The 20,089-nt window shown below is 41.1% G+C and overlaps 1 protein-coding gene across 2 annotated transcripts in view; it reads left to right on the forward strand.

Annotated features, from left to right (window-relative positions):
• si:dkey-237i9.1 (SEC14-like protein 1) overlaps nt 1-20,089 on the forward strand; it is a 42,602-nt gene that overhangs the window by 8,918 nt on the left and 13,595 nt on the right. For both annotated transcript variants that reach the window (XM_028595236.1, XM_028595247.1), the window contains exons 3-4: nt 17,720-17,869; nt 18,131-18,262. In XM_028595236.1, the coding sequence (XP_028451037.1) occupies nt 17,720-17,869; nt 18,131-18,262 (282 nt within the window). The remainder of the gene's footprint in view (nt 1-17,719; nt 17,870-18,130; nt 18,263-20,089) is intronic.

Below are 20,089 nucleotides of genomic sequence, written 5' to 3' on the forward strand. Positions count from 1 at the left end.
CACAAGATGAATAAACAACTGTCTGACCCTGGAATGGTAACTGCTAACTCAGTGCCTAAAAGACAGTAACTATATCTTAAGTCCCCTCAACTCCCAGATCAGCATGCTGCAGCGAGGGTATTACATGAGTCAAAGCCTATTGCAGCCTTACGTGCTCCATGGAAACGTATTGGCCTGTGGCTAATCCACAAGGACAAAGCGCTTTGGGTCTGCCCCTGTCCTAGTAGAGTTTCTACGTGGGAAAGAACAGGATGTGCCCGCGTAATACCTTCTGAATACCGTCAATGGCAGGGGACGTTTCCATCTTTGTGACTAAATTCTCTTTATTAGTGGCAGCAACACAAACAAATACATATACTTTAGATGCTAAACATCTTCATGGCAAAAGAGTCTTTAAATCGCAATCTTGTGTCATTGGTTGGCAAAGCCTTGTAATGTTGGAAAAACTCAAAAGCAGGTTTATTAACTAGAGAACTCAAACCCTAAGGAATTGAGATACAGGAAAGAAGGAATACATATCCCTAACAGAAATGGCACAAGAAAATCGAATGAAAATGGAGAGGCAGAGTGACACGGACTGTTAGGCCCTCATCAGGCTGAGCTCCGCCTGCCAACACCGTGTCCTCTGGGCAACAACTGTACAACTTCAGATTCTCTGAATTTCAGTGTTTCCTTTTCTGCTGGGCCCACTCACACTACTTTAACTCCAAGGTGAAAGCAAATGGTGTATGGGTGCGCTGGACACACCTCCTTCTCAGACCGACTGAAACCTGTTGTGTGCTCTAGAACAAGTTGTTACCAACGGCTCCTTTTTAATCTGTGTATTACTGAACATGATTGTTTCCTATAATCCAGGGTTTCACAAACTGCTCCGTCACGGTGTACAAGTTGCTTGCATTTCCAACAACAACATAGCGTTGTCCAAAATGTATTGAAAAGATATAGACGTAATCATTTCCAAAAATCACGTTTTTTATTTTATGAAATATTCTGCTTCAATCCTTATTTGTTGGCGTTACCCTCTCAAAAACAGCTTTTTCACGGCTTACAAAAAAACAGTTTGCTCTCCCGCTTGCCACACTCAGTGCAGTCTAGCAGCAAACGGCACAATAAATTACATTTATGTAACCACACGACAAAAAAATCTATTTGGGCTCTAAAAAATTACTTAAGACATTACAAAAAAAGATGATATTGATCTAAATTGTTTAATCTGATAGGATTTTGTTCTGGTTCATGAAAGGAAACGTTTAAAAGACCATCTGAGCCCACCATCATGCAAAACGGAAATAAGAACATTTTATTCAAGGAAGCACAAGCGTCCTGCTGTTTGATTAGATAACAGCACCAAAACCCAGCTGTTTCAAAACAACAGAGCTAATGTACCAGGTTGGATTTTGTTGAGTAGAGATACTTTTCGCTGATGCACTTAAATCCTAATGTGATAAATTTGTCTTCTTTTGCACCACGAAATACTTTAAGCTCCCTGTGCCTCCTATAACTGTCTTGATGTGGGTCATCCCGAGGACATTTTATCAAGTATCTGATGCCACCACATTGTTTTGTGCTTGCTTACTTCAGAGCCAGTGTTTCTAAACTTGGCTCATGCTGCTGTCCCCCTTTTCTCTGTCTAGCTTGGCTAAGTGCAGAGCTGCCCTGCCAGGGTGACTTCCTGTTCCACCGTGTCCTGACCCACATGCGGCCAGCTCTGATTAAGTCTTTTGCATGCCAAATTCTGTTGTTTTAATCCATCTGTGAGCTGCTGGCTTGTCTGTCGCTTATACCACCGTAATGGTCTCATGTCAAGAGGCGTGCACGTCAACAGGCAAAGATTCACCTTCATGTCAGCCTGGCCTGAACGGAGAAATTGGGTTGTTTTATTCACGCAATCTTTTATTTTTTTTTGTCATGGAAATGTGGTCCATTGCGGAAAAAAAGAGCATGGAGAAATAGAATGAATCTTGATTACGCTTCATTCATGCTGTTATTCAGACGTAGCTCCTCAAGGGAGATTTAATATCAGGAAGGAATCTTAGTATTCCTGCTTCAGTGAATTAGTTGCTGATTTACTCTTTATGTATGCTTTTTTTCCGTTAGCATTTCCCAGCATTGCACCTGTCCTCATTCAGAGAATTTCTGTCCACCCTTTGTGAATGAATCTGCCAGAGCTTACTCGGCTAGATGCTCTTTGCCAAAAACAATGAAGAGTTATGGCCTGCTTCGGGGAGAGCAGCTTATCGTCGAGCGTGCTGCTTCAAACAGCATTAATAAATGACTGTACCCCCACCACGTGACTCTCGGAGCCTGTGAGAAACATTCTGCCGCTGATTTCATTCACTGATCACCACGACACTCATTCACTCTCTTTTCCTGCTGCAAGGTCGAGATGCTGCCCCAGCAGCCCCCCTCCCCCAGTCTGCTTTGCTCTGCCAGACACTGATGAATGTGTTCGCTCATACTCTTACACAATGACCCTGTAGCGTATTTTACACTGCAACCGTGCTACAGTGTGGCAATGGATAGTGACTCAGATCTATGCGGCAGCTGTGTGACGTTAATAGTATGGATGTGTAGTATACTCTGACAGTCTTTGCATGTACGTGTATGCTTGCCGCCATGTTGTTTTTCTGATAATGTGTGGTTTTATGTTAGGGCTGATTTCCTCTTGTTTTCAACTTGCGTTTGTAAAATGTTTAGCAATGCTAGGTTTGCCTTTCTTTAAGTACAATTCAACAATTCAAAGTTTATCCAAAAAGAGTGTTTTCCCACAAATGGAAGGTAACACTAACTTTTGTGAGACAGGACTACTTTGCAGTTTGCAGGCAGATCTTTTGACTGAATAGTAGGCGACAAACCCCCACAGCTTTTATTATCCTTTCCTATTATATACTTGTTTCTTTTCCCTTCAGCTTTGTTTGCATCTCTCATACACCCCGTACTCACAAATAGAGCTGTCCATTAATCTTTAAAGTGATCAGAAATCTCCAGTAATCCTGTCCCCCCCCCCCTCTCCCCTCAGTTTTCTCCATGTTCACCAGCAGCATTTACAGAAACCATTAAATAAAAGGTTCACCACAGTTAATACATTTTTTTAATTTATAGTAAATTAGATGTTATAATAATAATAATAATAATAATAATAATAATAATAATAATAATAGGGGTGGGCGATAGGCTAAAAGATCATATCTGATTTAAAATAAATAAAACAAATAGGCAGGATAGTAATCCACAATCTTATTACAATTCTTTTATATCTTGGTTTTCTCCAAATTACTGAACAGCACAACCAAACAAATTTCCTTATTTAAGAAAGTATAGCCCTAAAGGTAACAACACACCACAACAATATCCGTTCTCAGATTTGTATTATTAAATACTTCTTTAAGAAGCCTCGTAAAGGGTTCTGTACTCAACATTCAGAACATTAATATAGCAACAAACAACAAAGTAAAAAACATTTAAGTATCGACGTTCGGTGCCCAGCCCTACCACTTCTCATTAATTTCTATGGGAGCAGCTGTGCAATGCATTCTGGTTACGTCGCGGGGACTTTAAAGAAGCACGGTGTCCAGTCGCCCGCTCCTTATTTGCATACAGTTCAATTCAGGCTACTCTATGCAAATTAGGGGTGGGAATCACCAGAGGTACCACGATACGATATTATCTCGATACTTAGGTCACGATACGATATTATTGCGATTTTAAACATATTGCGATATTCTGCAATATATTGCAATTTATTACCTTTTTTCCAACTTCATTATTATGTCCCCAAAGGAAAACTTTGTCAACATCTGTTTGTTCATCTCACATGAATTTTATTGCTGTAAAATGTGACTGTCAAGCTGACTAACTAACCAGCACTTTAATGAATATGTTATAAATGTTGTATACACCTGGCAAACTGAACTGTTTGCATTTTTAATTAAGGTGGACTAGACTGTAATACCAACAGGTATGCACTGCTGTGCTACTACAGGTATTTTTACAATTAAAATGAGTACAAAAACGGCGCAACGGAGTCACGTACCTTGGTTCCGGTGTTTTTAGCAAGTGACAAAATCCTTCATTTTCCACAACGTTGTATGGACGCAGGTCTTTGCACATGAAGTAGGCGATGGCTTGAGTTATTTTCTTAGCTCGCTCTGAATTGGGAGGTAGCTTTGTCAAGCTAAGTGTGTCCAGTGTTGGTTGGTTTTTTCGGGGGAGCTGGTTTAGCATTAGCTTTACCGTCCTCGGCTAACGCTAACTCTGGATGGTGGCGTGAGATGAGCCCTCATGTTTGTGGTATTCCCTGAGTATTTTATTTGCATACGACACTCCTTGCAAATCCCATGTCTCATGTCCATCTCAGTTGTCCCCTCCTTGTTAAAAAATCCGAAAAAAGTCCAAACACTTGATTTAAACGCAGATGGTGCATTTCTGATTTCTTTCTCTGACGATGCCATGTTTATTTTATCTACATCCTCCTGCACGCTGACAGTCACCCCGCTGACCTCACCAGAAAACAAACAGCGCCATCTGGTGGACTGAATAAGCAATTGATTTTATTATTATACTACCAAAAAGTTAAATTCTGATGTGCAATTTAAATAATAAAAGATCGATACTTGGCGCCTGTGTATCGATACAGTATTGCCACGAGAAATATCGCGATACTATGCTGTATCGATTTTTTCCCCCCACCCCTAATGCAAATGAGGAGCAGGCAGCTCAGTTCGCCGCCTCTCAAAAGCTGACGAAAATGTTTTAAAAGACCGATTCAGCAACTGCGTAGCCTATTTCTCCCGTGAAATGTTTTCAGAAACACATTTCGGTGAACTATTTTCGTAAAATAAGATATCATATTTCAAACGAGCCGCCATGTTGGTCTGTTTTGAAATCCGCAAACAGACAGCCCCACGTGACGCCTTTGTCCAATCAGGTGCAGCCATCGCGGTTGTAGGAGGGTGTAGCCTGTCTTCTTCGCTTGTCAGTGGTCAGTGAAGAGAAACTGATAACTGCTATCGGCAAGCCCACTACCGTGCAGTGCTGGGTTGCGGGGTGATCCCTTCCGTGAAAAAACACCTTCATGGACACGTACCGTAAGCCTTACTCCAGAAAAAAAGATGTATATAGTTCATAATTTCCTGTTCTTACTGTAATGATGTTTTGATACCTGACAGATGGCCACCCTACTGCTTTCTAGGGTTGTGCCGATGGACAATATTATCGTGCCGATGGACGATATCATCGCCACCATTAGCAACAGTAGGCTAATTCACGAGGGTGCTATTTTATGTGTGAGCTAATATTGCGCATCTGTTCATGTGCGCTGCAAGAGTTATGTTTCTGTTTATAGAATGCGTTATTCAGTGCAAACATAACCGAGAATGTAGTTTAATCTCAGTAATGATGGTATGTTAGGTTATTACTGTCGCTCTGTTGAAGGCAAACGTTCAACTGTACTATTGTTACGCAGATCACGGACATCTGATTCATTTTACTGCACCGTACTTAAGTGAAAGTAGGTCAAGCTGCAATTTAGCATATTGTAGTTCCAGGCAGTTCTGCCATTACAAAGCACACTGTAGCAGTGAGATCACTGGTAGGAGAGAAGTGGGTGGTATGGCATGCAGAGACCAAACGCTCTATTGTTAAATTGGTTCAATGAGGGAGCTTGTTCTCTCTCCTAACCCACATTCAGTATACACCTAAGCTCCAATGCATTGGGACCTGATGGGGTTGGAGAAACTTTTCATCCCGCCTCTCTTTAGGTAGTGACCAACCTTTTCCAGCACGCTGACCTACATCTCTCTCTTAGGATGCGTCAGCAGCTCAAACCTTACATTTGTTTAAATACAGCAAATACTATATTAAAGGGGGGGATTTATGCAAAACCGATTTTACCCTGTCATAATTGAATAACGACAGTTCGGTGGGTAAATAGGACATAGCCTACAAGCTCAAAATCCCATTGACACCCCTTTACTATGAAAATCTCATATTTTGAAACTGGCGCTGAAAATGGGCGAATCTCAACAAAGCTGGAAGTTGACGTCAACCTCCCAGGACCTGTACCTTTGTCACGCCCCTGGGTGTATTAAGAGAACAGTCACGCCCCAACATTTACATAGGCTACACAACTGACCTGAGATCAGGTAGTCTTCTGAATCTAGGTCACGCAGATCTCTGCTATTCACTAACAAAATTCACTTGTGAAACTTTTTTTTATGTAAAGCTCAAATATGGGCTGTTTTACGTAAATGGATGGCTAATTGCAAATTTTGTCCGACTGTGTGTCGGAGTTTAGCGGCCGGTGCTGCCTGGGTTGCTACATCGCCGCCCTGCCTGTCCTCCGTCACAGACCCCGGCCTGCTGTGAGCTCGATTGAGCTCGGCCGGCGGCCCGGTGCTCAATACCCGGGCAAACTTACCCTTTTCTGGGTGACTGGACTACCAAATGCTGCTGTCTTGACAGAGCTCCAGGGCCTGCAGCTCGCTGTTCTCCCTCCCCTCTTCCTGCTACCGCCTGGCCGGTGAGTGACTGAGAGCACGGTCAACGAGCTTGTTACGCCCGCAATCTCTTACCACAGGTTCCAGTTAATCTTATAATGGATGTGTGTTGAGTTATTTAAACAATCGGGGAAAGAAACGCCTCTTGTCCGCGAGTCTCATTGATAGAGCCCGCGGTGAGCTGGAGTCCATCAATGAGAGCTAGCTAGCTAGCCTCCTCCTAACGAGACCTCTGACGTTCACAAAAATGCCTTCAATTGAAATCCGAAATCGGACAAGTGTTAGCTAAGCTTTGTAAGACCTTGGGGAACCTGTTATATTCATGCCGTGACGAAATTCAAACTGTAAATATACTATAGTTATGCTGAAAGTGTAGCTAGCTAGCCGCAATCCTTTCCCATTGTATTCAATGGGACATATAGCTAGCTAGCTGCTCGTCCTAATAAGACGCTTGGAGTTCATAAAAATGCCTTAAAATCAAATCGGACACAATGGTTAGCTCTATAAGACATTGGGGTAGATGTTATATAAGTGGTGTGACGAAATTCAAACCGTAAATATATTAAAGTTATGCCGGCAGCCGGCCGCGGAGCCCCGGTAGTGCAGTATCCACAAAGGTTGACTTTGCCTTGGGTATGGAGCCCAGCAGGCTGCCGCTTTCTCGTCAGACACGTCTTACCAAATTTGCAATTACCCATCAATTTTAGTAAAACGGCCCATATTTGAGCTTTATATAGTTGATTTCTCGCATAAAAAAGTCTCAAATATGAGATTCTGTCGCGTCTCTAATGTGTGCGTATGGCAATTCGCTCAACCAATCGGCACGCATCTCATCTAAATATTCATGAGCATTCCATATTTGGAAGAAAAGCTCTTGGTACAAATAGGGCCAAAACACAGGGATGCATAAGGGCCAATAAAATATCAACCAGGCCATTTTCAGCTCAACCAATGTTACATACCCCATTAGGAGACCATAAGGAACAGTGTGAAATACCCTATATAATCATTCTATCACCCCTTTAAGCACTCTACAAATTAAATAGTATTCGTTACTATACTATATAAACACTGGAGGTTGTGTCCACAGCGTTTCTGTAGCGTTCCAGTGTAAATCTGTTTAACTGGTTGGCCCAGCCATGGAGGCTCTGGATACATTACAGGATCTTTTCCCAGAAGTGGTTTCACCTACTTATGCTCACACAAGCGCCTCCCTATGCAAATGCTCCGTCCGTTCAAAAAAGCTTCATGTGTCATAGCAAAACCGGTCTTGTTGAAAAGCCTAATGGACCAAAGTGAGGTCCTGCTCCAATTGTTCGTGATTAAGGGATTTAACGCATGCTCTGAACAAGTGTACAAGTAAAAAAACACTAAAATACATACATTGCAATGGTTTTGTCGTAAGGATCGGATTACCCAGACATTTCTGCCAAAGCTGTAGTAGTCAAGTACAAGTAAATGGAATGTCATGAAAGGAAATAATATTTTTTGTTTATTTTTCTCTTTTTTTTCATCTTGTTTTCACTATCACAAAAAGGATGAGACCTTTTCCTTCTTATTGTTCATCATTGGGACCCCGTTAACCAGTATAGCCTGTCTGAATTGTAACCTGCTAATTCTCATGTATAAAGATATCTTAAGGAACAACTTTTTCAGCCAGTTAGAAGGCTGCCTGCTCAGTAACTTTCCTCCTGATTCCCCCTCCTCGTCAATGACCTAGTTTGGAGTTTATAGCTTCGCTCTCTAAAATGAAAACCAGGAGGAATTTTCCTTTCCATATGCTGCTCTTTATACCTCATTCTCTATAACCTATTCACCTCAAGTTATGTAAACAGATGCCAGCAAGGCCTTTGGCTTTTTTGCGGACCATTATTTTCAGAAGCGGGTGTCTCATGAATGAAAGTTATATTATCTGACATTTGGCAGCGCTGGCTCACTAATCTGTAAACCTTATAGTCTCTCAAATGTTCTTGTGATCCAGATTGTCCAAAGGACAGCATCCAAACATCCTCTTTGCGAGCAACATCGAACATGACACAGTCAGTCTGATTTGAATTATCACATGGTACATGGTGGACAATGCCCCCAAAAAACTGGGCTAGTGTGCAGGGTACAGTTCTCTTTATTAATGCTGTTTGAATCTCAACCCCTGTAATGACGTTCCCAAGGCCCAGGGTTGCCTGAGGTGGTGGGTGGGAGCTCGTAATGATTATTGCCACTAAATGACGTCACACCCCTGCCAGCAGCACCCACTCAAAGCCAGGTTTGTTTGTATCTGACATCAGGGGTGGTGTGCATCTGTTATTCAAAATGCATTGGGTCTTTTTCAAAGGAAACTTCCTTGAGCAGCTTCAGGGAAACCCTGTGGCAGCATTCCAGATAATGTGGCCTTTTGTGGGTTGTCTGACAGTGACTGCATGCATGTAGAACTGAAAGATGGTAAAATGTTACAGGGGATTTTGTTTTAGGAAGCTCTTGCTGACATACAGTTATGCTTGTATCCCTTTTGTGTAATATTCTGGTTTATAACTAAGACCAAATGTGTAAGTCATCCTGACTCAGTTGTTTGTCCCTATACGAACAAAAGGCATAGTTTGCCCTGTATTCAAACCATTAAAATGATTGAACCTATGAATAGAACCTGAAGTGTTTCTTATACAACTCTGTAGTTAGTCACTCTTCTGCTTGTGAATTCCCTCTGAATACTTGGAAATGTCGCCAGGTCTGCTGCGGTTCAGTTTTTCTGTGCTTTGTTTGGCGGTATGTTTTGACATCATCTTCAAGCTGTCCTAAGTATGTTAATCTTAAAGTGCCCCTGACCAAAATGTTACCATTTTCCCAGCCGCCAGAAAAGTAGGGATGTTAATGATTAACCATTTAACCGACAATAAGAATTTTAACCATCAACAGACCTGCCAACCTGTACGCATTTTTGCGTAGTAGGTATGCATTTTGACATCAAAATACGGTGATACCATTTGTCACTTTAAACTACGTGAAAATCAGGTGACTACTTTGAGTTCACTCGTTGACGTGCAGTAGCCGTCTTGATGGTTGTAGGCTAAAACAGCGTAGCAGCCATGAGCATGCTGGAAAAAAAAAACAACTAAAGAAGAGTTCGACCAATCACAGCGTCGGGTTCCTTCCTCTTAAATGTCAAGCTATCGGCTAGAACGGTGCTTGTAAACTGGTTTGATGTAGAAAGGTGAAATGAATTAATTTACGTAGCCTACCTGTCAACTTTGGAGAAATATTATTTATTTACAATATTATTAATAAAGCCTTGAATTTGGTATACAAAGTCTTGGATTTTGTTACAAAGGTCTTATTTATGTTTTGCCTTTCCTAGGATTAAGTTCATACCGTAACAAAATTTAACCCAGTAAAAGTAGAAAAAACACTGTTGTAGAGTTACAAATTACTTGTCAGTTACAAGTCCTGCATTCAACATCTTCCTTAAGTAATAATACAAAAGTATTGGATTATATTATGATCCAATAAATTGTATTAAATATGACTGATAATTTAATTAATGAAAGTAGACTACTTTTACATAATTATTTTCTAGGGTTTAACATTTATACAGATTTGACATTTTCCCCTCATACTTCTGTCGGAATGGGTACGAAGTTGGCATTGAATTTAATTTTGAAATGGTATTAAAAAGGTCTTAAAAAGCCTTGAATTTAACTTGGAAGATCCTGGGGTTACCCTGTATATTGTTCGTACTTGTTATTTAACGTGACTTTTTCATTGTAGCCTAGGCTGTACAAACCATCACGAAAAAGAATTATAGGAGTCGTATAGTAGGCCAATTTTGGAACAATATTATAGTAAACTTATAGAAATAGGCTACTATAGGCCTAGTATTTTGGGACATACTATAAAAGTATTACAGTATTTTGGAGACTATTATAAGACTGTAGGCTACTGTAGGAACATTATGGAGGGTAAAGTTATTATAGAGATCACAGCCTTGCAAAAGTATTCACCCCCCTTGGCTTTTTACCTATTTTGTTACATTACAGCCTTTAGTTCAATGTTTTTTTAATCTGAATTGTATGTGATGGATCAGAACACAATAGTCTAAGTTGGTGAAGTGAAATGAGAAAAATATATACATAAAATGTTTTTTTGAAATAAAAAACAGAAAATTGGCATGTGTGTATGTATTAACCCCCTTTTGTTATGAAGCCCATAAAAAGCTCTGGTGCAACCAATTACCTTCAGAAGTCACATAATTAGTGAAATGAGTGCAATCTAAGTGTCCCATGATCGGTTATTACATATACACACCTTTTTTGAAACCCCTAAGCAAGAGGCCCCACTAACAAAACACTGCCATGAAGACCAAGGAACTCTCCAAACAAGTAAGGGACAATGTTGTTGAGAAGTACAAGTCAGGGTTAGGTTATAAAAAAATATCCAAATTGTTGATGATCCTCAGGAGCATCATCAAATCTTTCATAACCAAATGGAAAGAACATGGCACAACAGCAAACCTGCCAAGAGACTGCCTCCCACCAAAACTCACGGACTGGGCAAGGAGGGCATTAATCAGAGAGGCAGCACAGAGCCCTAAGGTAACCCTGGAGGAGCTGCAGAGTTCCACAGCAGAGACTGGAGTATCTCTACATAGGACGACAATAAGCCATACGCTCCATAGAGTTGGGCTTTATGGCAGAGTGGCCAGAAGAAAGCCATTACTTTGAGCAAAAAACTAAATTATTATTAGTGGGGTACTTTACGAGATACAAACGTGGATCCATTAGCGCCTGCACTAAGCTAACCAGCTGATAACGCTAACTCGACCAACGTTATAACAAGGGAAAAAAGCTAATGGGGGGGTTGTTTGGCTCGAGGTCAGGGTGCAAAGCAACCTAGGGTGAAATTACTCAGAACCATTACTTTCATTATCAAAAAACACCATATTTTGTTGTACTGCACATTGCTGCAGCTCATCTTTTCACCCTGTGTCAGGTCTCCGTTTTAGCTTTCTTCTGTAACATCTTTGTTGTCAGTTGCACATGCTCAGTAGCTAGGTAAGGACTACATGAGCTAGCTAGCTGTTTCTCCAACTTCGGCCTGTACAAGGCAGGATTAGCCAGGAGACTTCTTCTAAACGAGGGCGCACTTCCAACTTTGCGTGGAATACCTGCAGAACAGGGACATGGAAGTAGATCTATACAATTTATGTTGTAGATTAGGGTGAATTTGTGTGTGTTGTAGCAGTGTTTTGTCATTGAGAACGAGCTAGCATGCTAAGAGTTAGCCCCCTAGGCCCCTCGTTTCGGCTAGTGACGTAGAAAGCCATGTAGATTTTGAACAGCTCACCCGGAGACTGAAGGAAGGACACATTCAGAAACCGTATCTCAGTCTCAGTTTGTATGCGTGTGGAAGCACCAGAGACACAAAATAACACCCCAAATCCCAGAAAAAGTGATATTTTCATAATATGGGCACTTTAAAACAATCAGTTAAGCAGTTAAAAACAATATTATTACAAAGTAATTTGAAGAAGGGGTTTTTGCATTGTAAAAGAAAAATGGGCAATAAAATCTATTTCTCACCTGCTAGCTGCGTTTTAAGCTCTTTTCTTTTTGGAGAGCTACGCGACACATGCCACTATATCGATGAGGACTGGCGGGTCCTACACACTAGGCGTCCTACACAGAGTATGCCAGGCAGACCCACAGTTGACAACCTTGCAGGTTCACAACAAGGCACGTAACATTGTGGCTGCGCCAACGGAAGTCCGCAGCTCTCCGCGGTGTGTGGAAACCATGTAGAGTGTCCTGGATGGGTGAACTGGGACTCTGTTGCTGGCTTGTTGGTTTACAGTTAATGACCGGTTAACAAGGATCTGCTTGCAGTCAGAAAAAGCCCTACAGAGAAAGCCAGACGGTAAAAATAGCAGAGGCCGACCTATGTGTGGCGGTTTCCTCTATTACACAACCATTTCCATAAGCTCCAGAGATGGGAAACTGCTACTGAGGAAGTTGGAAGTATTCTTCAGTCAATGTTGGTCCCAGGAGACCTACAGGCCAAGGTTTATCATCTTACCCATGGCAGATTGGCCCTCATGCAGATTGCCCCCTATAAGCAAATGGCATAACCTATGATGCAAAAAACCCAAGAAGTGGAACTAGAGTTTTTTTATTTATTTTTTTAAAAACCTTCTGTAGTCTGGCAGCGACAGGAGAATGGTCTTGTCAAACAAAAACTGACTAGCCCTGTGTGTTTTGTACACTTTGCTTTTGGCTGTGTACTGAAGTTCATGTGAAGGCTGTTTAAAACTTATTATACTAGAACATTTACTATCAGGTCAATTCATGTCCTCTCCAACTTCCGGCTCCCTCTAGTTCTTATGAACAGCTGTAAATTGGTAGAAACATTGCATCAGAGTTGTTATGTTACAACAGCTTTGCCTTTGGGGGAGGGTGTTTCTTACTTTTCGTCCAATCCAGTACAACTTTTTTGTGGTACAGTATTGCAATACATTGGTGGACTAACACCACCTCCCTTCTCTAACCACAATAATGTTATATGTCATTCCACCTCAATGTGCATTGACGGAATGCTTACAGTAAATGCCGTTAAGGAAGTGGAAGATGAACAACAATGAAATGTACTCATTTCATTGTTGTTCATCTTCCACTTCTTTTTTGCCTTAAAGTCATGTCACTTCCTGTATCCTGTATGCCTCTATTTATTTCCATGTACTGTGTTGTTTTGTGACTATCAATGTTACAAACCAATAAGCAAGACTGTTTTATGGCAAGATTGGAATTTTAAATGACTTGCACATCAAAGTGATGAAGTACATTGATTTTTAAGGTTGCAACTAACGATCATTTTCACTGTCAAATCTCAATTGATTGGTTGGTCTATTAAACATCAGAAATGAATGAATGCAACCCATTGCAGTTTCCCAGAGCCCAAAGATCGACCGTCCCAATCCCAAAGAAAAAAAAGCAGCATATCCACATACAGTATTTGTGACGCTGGAACCAGAGAATGAGAAAAGATTTTTTTTTTTAATTGTTTTTAAACAATTAATATATTATCTATTTAGTTTCAGATTAATAGTCAACTTATCCATTAATAGAGTATTTTTTTCAGCTGCACTTTATTTGCTAAAGGCCATGTTGCGAATTGCTGCAAAGGGATCACATCAAATTTTAAAACTTTGAAAGTAACTGGGTATGTCATAGTGAGCTCTTTTTCCTGCATTGGTTTGGACCATGCGTGCAGCTATATTTTAGTTTGTTTTTTTAATGCCATAAGTTCAAGCCAGATAATGGCTGGGCTGCTCGCCAGCACTCTTGTTTTCTTGCCCTGTAGTATGTTATGCACGTATACACGCACCATGCAGCCCTTTGTAGTCCTCAAATGTATTCTGTATCCCCTTGGAGCTCCTAGATTTCCTGAATCTCCCATACCCATGCCCTTATCCACATTGTCTGTTGTTCAAAGGGAAAATGTTTTCTGTATATGCAGGAAGGAATTAAGTGACCATGTATTGTTTTTATATTTTCTCTCATGCGCCGCTGGAAAGCACATAAAATCTCCATCCATGTTCCTGCAGTCTTTCTTTCACATGCCCAGTTGTTTTAGCTAGCTTGGAAACTTGGAGATAGATAGATAGATAGATAGATAGATAGATAGATAGATAGATAGATTAGTCCGACGTGATGGGGCCTCGGTTAAACGGGTTTCGTGCTTCTTGCGGTCGGGGACGTGCAGACGACCCATCCGGTCGTTCATACGGACGGCGGTCAGAAGCGGCTGCTCCTGGAACGGACTTCTTCTGTCCCTCTCTTTTTATTTTTATGAATTTTATCGCACATTACTACAACGGCTAGAATTCGACGATCGATCGATCTCTATCTATATATATATATTAGTCTTAGTGTGCTAAAGCGTTCCAGGAAAGATTTGAGGCAACGGAAAAATGAATATTTACTGTGGTGGAGATTGTTTATCATGTCTATTTGCGTTGATGCGTCATTTGCCTGCTCCGTATCCCAAAGACCAACCTCAGGGCAGGTGAATGTTTGTCATTAAACTGCTGCTTTGGCTGCTTACTGAGAAGTGACGTAGAACTCAGGTTTGGATGTCAGATTAAGTGAATAGAGCAGCGCCAGTGTCAAGTATACAGCTCATTGTTAAGCTATAGACTTTTTTTTTTATTTTCAGCACACACCTGGCAATGTTATGTAATGTTGGATCTATGATCTATTGTTGGATTTAATAGATGAATCAGCAGGTTCTAGGGCTGTATCCAATTCCCCAAGTTATCAGCACCATTTCTTTCTGTGATATTAGGGAAAAGGACTCTTCCACACTGTTTGCCAACGTCAATTAAGACTTGAGTAATTATGTGGAATGATAAGTCATGCCTCCAGAGAAAGTTTTGAATTCTCAAAAATGCTCCTGTGCACTGTACGAAATTTAACAAAAAATGTTTTCTATTATCAGTGGATTTATATGTAACAGCGCTATTTCTGTGAGTGTACTGTATGTTAAAGACAGAAATGGAAATTGAATGAACTGAATGAAAATAAGATGCTGACTTAATGTAGGATTAGGGATATATAGTGAATAACGGCAAATGCTTTTAAAAGGTTGTACTTGCCTTGTAGACCAGACCACCATTTTTGAAAAACCAACAGTGTAGCTGAGCAGCATGCCCTTCCATTCCCTTTTTTGAAGAATGATCTGGTATCATGACCTTCCTGTTTCCTGTTTTTAACACTAAAACAGCAATGTTATTTTCAGCACAAGGGTCAGCTAAAAGTTGGGCTGTTTAGTTTCTGTTTTTTCATCCAACAATTCATGGCTCTGCTGGAGGTGCTTTGTTCCTCCTAGTGGTTTAGTGTTTCATGTAAAGCCAACCCTGTGTTTTTTGTACAGTACGTCAGCCTATTGTTTGAGTGAAAAGTAGTGCCGCGTTTGACTGCACCTGGCATTTGTGGCCGAGGTTGTTGTTGACGCATGGTTGTTTTTTGTTTTTTTAATAGGTGAAACTGATGTTTACAGTTGGTGCTGGTTTGCTGACGGCAGTACAAAGCCTGCGCCCAGTGTTCCAGAGCATCGGGGCTGAAAAACCGAGCTCAGCATTCACTCAGTCAGTGGACAGTGGGCAGCTGAGTGGCTCAGCAACCCTGGCAGTGGTATGCCAGGAGCTGCTGAACCCCACTGACTGCCCACTCACAAACAAAACAACAGCCGCTGTTGCTGATCGACATACTAAACAGTCTAAACCTACCCTTGTGTTTGTTTCATTGGGTGGAAATGCTCCGAACAAGGCAGCTTTGTTCAAACTGGCCATAACGATTAAAGATTTATAATGACAGTAGGGCTGCACGATATGAGAAAAATATGCGATATGCATCAAAGTGGTTTAATATTGCGATGACGATGTTGTTTGCGATAAATAAACAGAGTGCACTCAGTTCCAACATTATTTTATTGAACATTACATTAAATATAAAAGGCAGCACTCTCTGAGTGTCATTCGCGATGTGTTTATTGCGCCAGTTGATATTGTGGCAACTATAAAAAAACAAAACCATATATTTTACAGCCCTACTTGACAGCAATATGCAAATAGACCAATCGATACAAGTGGCTCTGGTTAAAATATCTAACTTCAGCTTTGTGTTCAGCGGTCACATTTATGTCACAGGGAATTCTGTTTTTACAGAAGCTCAAAGACATATGGGTTGTCTTGTGCGCCATAGAACACAGCTCCTTTATCAGCGAGACTCAGCTGACACTGACTCAGCCAACCCAAAAACCACTCGCTCTTTAAGTTTGCACAGTCTGTCCCTGCATTCATCTTTCAGGCTCTGTTTTCTTCAGGCGTACTGTATGTTTTCTGGTCTATGTCCCTATTCCCATATCCCTATTGATGAAGTTGTAGATTTGCACTGCCACATTCCCTACAATTTGGTAGTTTCCTTTTATGTCGTCTTGGCTTTCTTGTGTTTTTTTTTTTTTCATGTTTTTGTCATTCGCCCATTTGCTCATTCATGCATAGATAAATGCATTCATTCATATCCTGGAGACTTAGGTTTCAGGATGGAGTTTCACGAGCTGTTAAAAATGACGAAACATCACGTTGGTTTAATGCAGCAAGGATACATGACATAAGAGTCTTAGACCAGCTCAGTGTTATGACTGACTTTGGCCATCTCTCCAGCCCACGTTATCATTAACATCGCATAGTTTGCTGTTGACTTACCAGTCTACACTAGACTTTTAATGTTTGCAACCTTGCCAATCAGATCCGAGATGGTAGAATGGTGATGACAAAGTAAGTGCAGAAATGGGTGCTGCTGCTGCACATTGTGCCAGCCAAAGCCCTGTTCCATGACAGCTGGAACATTGCATTTATGAGAACACATCATTTGGGGATACGTTGTTGAGCCCTTTTTTTGTAAAGAAATGAAAAAGTGCTTTAGTTGAGTCTGAGCCATTATCTGTAGTTTGAAGTTTGGAATGCTGCAAAGTTGAAGGAGCTTTTGTTTGGCCTCTCACTTGTTTGCTGCATACAGCTATTCTCTGCCCACCTATTCAGATTCTTCAGTCCCTCTTGGCTCGGTGCTTGCGTTCTTACAGAATACGTAAACTCTTTTCAAATGAATTTTATATTGGCTGGCATTACAGGACGTAGCTGCATGATTGTTTAAAGATGAATTTACCCTGAGCCTTATAAACAACATCAGCATAGCCTTTCTATATAAGATCTTTCCCAATGCTGTTTCAGAGCCCTACACAAAAATATCATTAAAAACTTGACTCCCTGCTAAAACTCCTTCAATTTGAAAGCATGTGTTTGAACACCAAAATGGGACATGAGCATTCAAATTATGTTTGTTACCAGCCAATTTGTCTGGTTTTCACCCAAGCATTTTCTGCTTAGTCTGAAACCCATTTAACTACCTTCATTTTATACACTGACGACTATAAAAAAAAAAAAACCATCTCATAAAGTTGTTTTCAAAATAGCTGTCAGATATTTATTGTCTGCCCTCTGCACAGCACTGAGAGAGAGAGAGAGAGAGAGAGAGAGAAATCACACTGGAGTTATTGAAACCTCTTTTCTTTTCGACCTACTTCATTCACAAAAGTGAAACTTGAAACCTGAAAAATATCTTCCTAGATTGCAAACCTCTGTTATGTGACATTTCTGTCTCCCCTTCTTTTTTTTTCAGGCCTATGAGCGCCGCTTCCCCACCTGTCACCTCATCCCCATGTTTGTGGCGAGTGATGTGGTGGAAGAGGAGACCAATGAGGATGGTTCCACCACCAGGGTCGAGCGCCGCTGTGCCCTGGATGTGGACGCCCCGCGCCTGCTCAAAAGGGTATGTTGCACATGAAGTACAGTGCATTGTGGTTTTAATGAAAAACAATTTTTAACCAACTCCTTACTGCTTCAGAGTATAGCTTTTCATTTTCATTCATCCAGTTGAAAAGTGTTTTTCTATATAAACAACATAATTCATTTTGAATATGTTCATATTTGCAGTAACTCTACATACAGCAGTTTATTAGGCTGTAAACTTATTTTGGGGTCTCGTGTTGGTTTAGTTTCTTGTAACGTGAGTGTTGTGTGTTGTTTGCAGATTGCGGGTGTGGACTACGTGTACTTCGTCCAGAAAAACACGCTGAACCGAAAGGAGAGGACACTTCACATCGAGTCGCATAACGAGACCTTCTCCAACAGGGTCATCATCCATGAGACCTGCTGCTATTCGGTCAGTAGCATACACACCCCAGTGCCGTTCAGTGTGGGACTGTTGTCTGAAAGCAGCTGATAACACAAGTGTGTATGTTTGTAGTACAGATGGCCCTGGCACGAGCAGTTGTCATATCATGTTCAACCAGTTCAGTTTTACAGAACCACACATCAACATTTACTTTACACACACACACACACACACACACACACACACACACACACACACACACACACACACAATATTCCTCCAAGTGTCCTCATAAATAAATAAAAATAAAACCGCGCCTGGTGGAATTTTGGGGTTACTGTCCACCTCCACATTTACTCATTGTCCGGAACATCTACAGGAAGAGTGGTAGATTTTGAATGATATTTTAGTCCTGACAGCTACCACCTACTTTTTAAATGCTAATATGGCTAACTGACCAGCTGTTTTCTGTGATACCAGTGGTTCATTTTAATTAGCCAATTCACAGCGACATTGGCAGTGTTGTGAAAGCTATGAAAAGTTTTGTTCTATTGTTATATTTTTCACGCACCCACACACACACACACACACACGTTCTGTAAAGCTGTTGTTCAGCTGCTGGATGGCAAGCTGCCGCCAGCACACCCATGTTAATGTCTGTGTCTCCTCTAATCTCTTCCCTAGTTCCCTAGCACAGAAAGCCATGTTTAGACTTGCACCAAACATGTTGCTAGCTATCTCATCCTGTCTCTCGCTCTGTGAATAATTCAGTCCGCTCACATTCTGGCTGAATGCTCTCAAGTACTGATCTGAAACCAGCATGTCTTCCTTTTTTCTCTCTGCCCCACTTATGTGTGCTGTGTGTTTAACTCTGTCTTCAGATCAGCCCATTCATGAGTGGCTGTGCTCTGAGTTAATGAGGTCAAGCACATCGTATTAGCCTCCAACCAACTGTAGTGCTAATTTTAGGTCCAAGGCCACACAGAGGTTCTTATGGTGTGCTTTAGCACACTGTGCTAGCAGTAACCAGCATGGACAGCTCAATTAGACTGAGCTAATGGACCTGGCTAAAGCTAAAATATTTTGGTAGCCAAGGGTAATGAAGCTACCAGTACAGTGCCTTCAGAAAGCGTTACATTGCTGACTTCTTTCCAGAATAAATTATATTGTTGCCTGAATTAAAATGTTTTGCCGACCCGAATGTCAGAACGGAGTCAATCACCTGTGCGAACAAATACATTTTCACAATCACACAGTCCATCACTGCCAGTGTAAAACCTGGCTGTCCTAAAGGATCACTATCAGGCTAAGATGACAAAACACAGAATAGTTCAGTAAAGAGAGGATCACATTTTGATCCACTTTATTTTAGTCAATGCAATCCATAAAAAGAAGCCCGGATCGACACAGAGCCCTAAAGAATACACAGAGTACTTTTTTTTTTTTTTTTTTTTCTTAAGCATCACCACCAAAGAGCTGCCATAGCAGTGCTAGAATCAGATGACCGATGGATGGTAAATAATTGTGTTTTGTATTACTTTATATAACTGATACTAACCAGCTAAACTGATTTCATCAGTTTTGTCTAAAAGAGACACTGTTCTTTTTAATATAGCCTATTAATTATAAAGCCTCTCAAAACATTCCCAACACACACCAGAAACACGTCCTGTGTGTTTGCGTGCTGTCCTTTTTAAGCTCCACGGTTCATGTGTTAAAGGGCTGGCTGATTTGATATGGACAGACTGACACACGCACTCCTACTCACAGTGCACACACTGTGACAATTGCTCAGTGTGCGTCATCATCTAGTGAAGCTTGGTGTGTGGTTACCATAGTAACCTGGTCCTCTTGTTTCTGCATGTGTATACACCG

The sequence above is a fragment of the Perca flavescens genome, chromosome 2, assembly GCF_004354835.1.
Source record: "Perca flavescens isolate YP-PL-M2 chromosome 2, PFLA_1.0, whole genome shotgun sequence".
Lineage (NCBI taxonomy): Eukaryota > Metazoa > Chordata > Actinopteri > Perciformes > Percidae > Perca > Perca flavescens.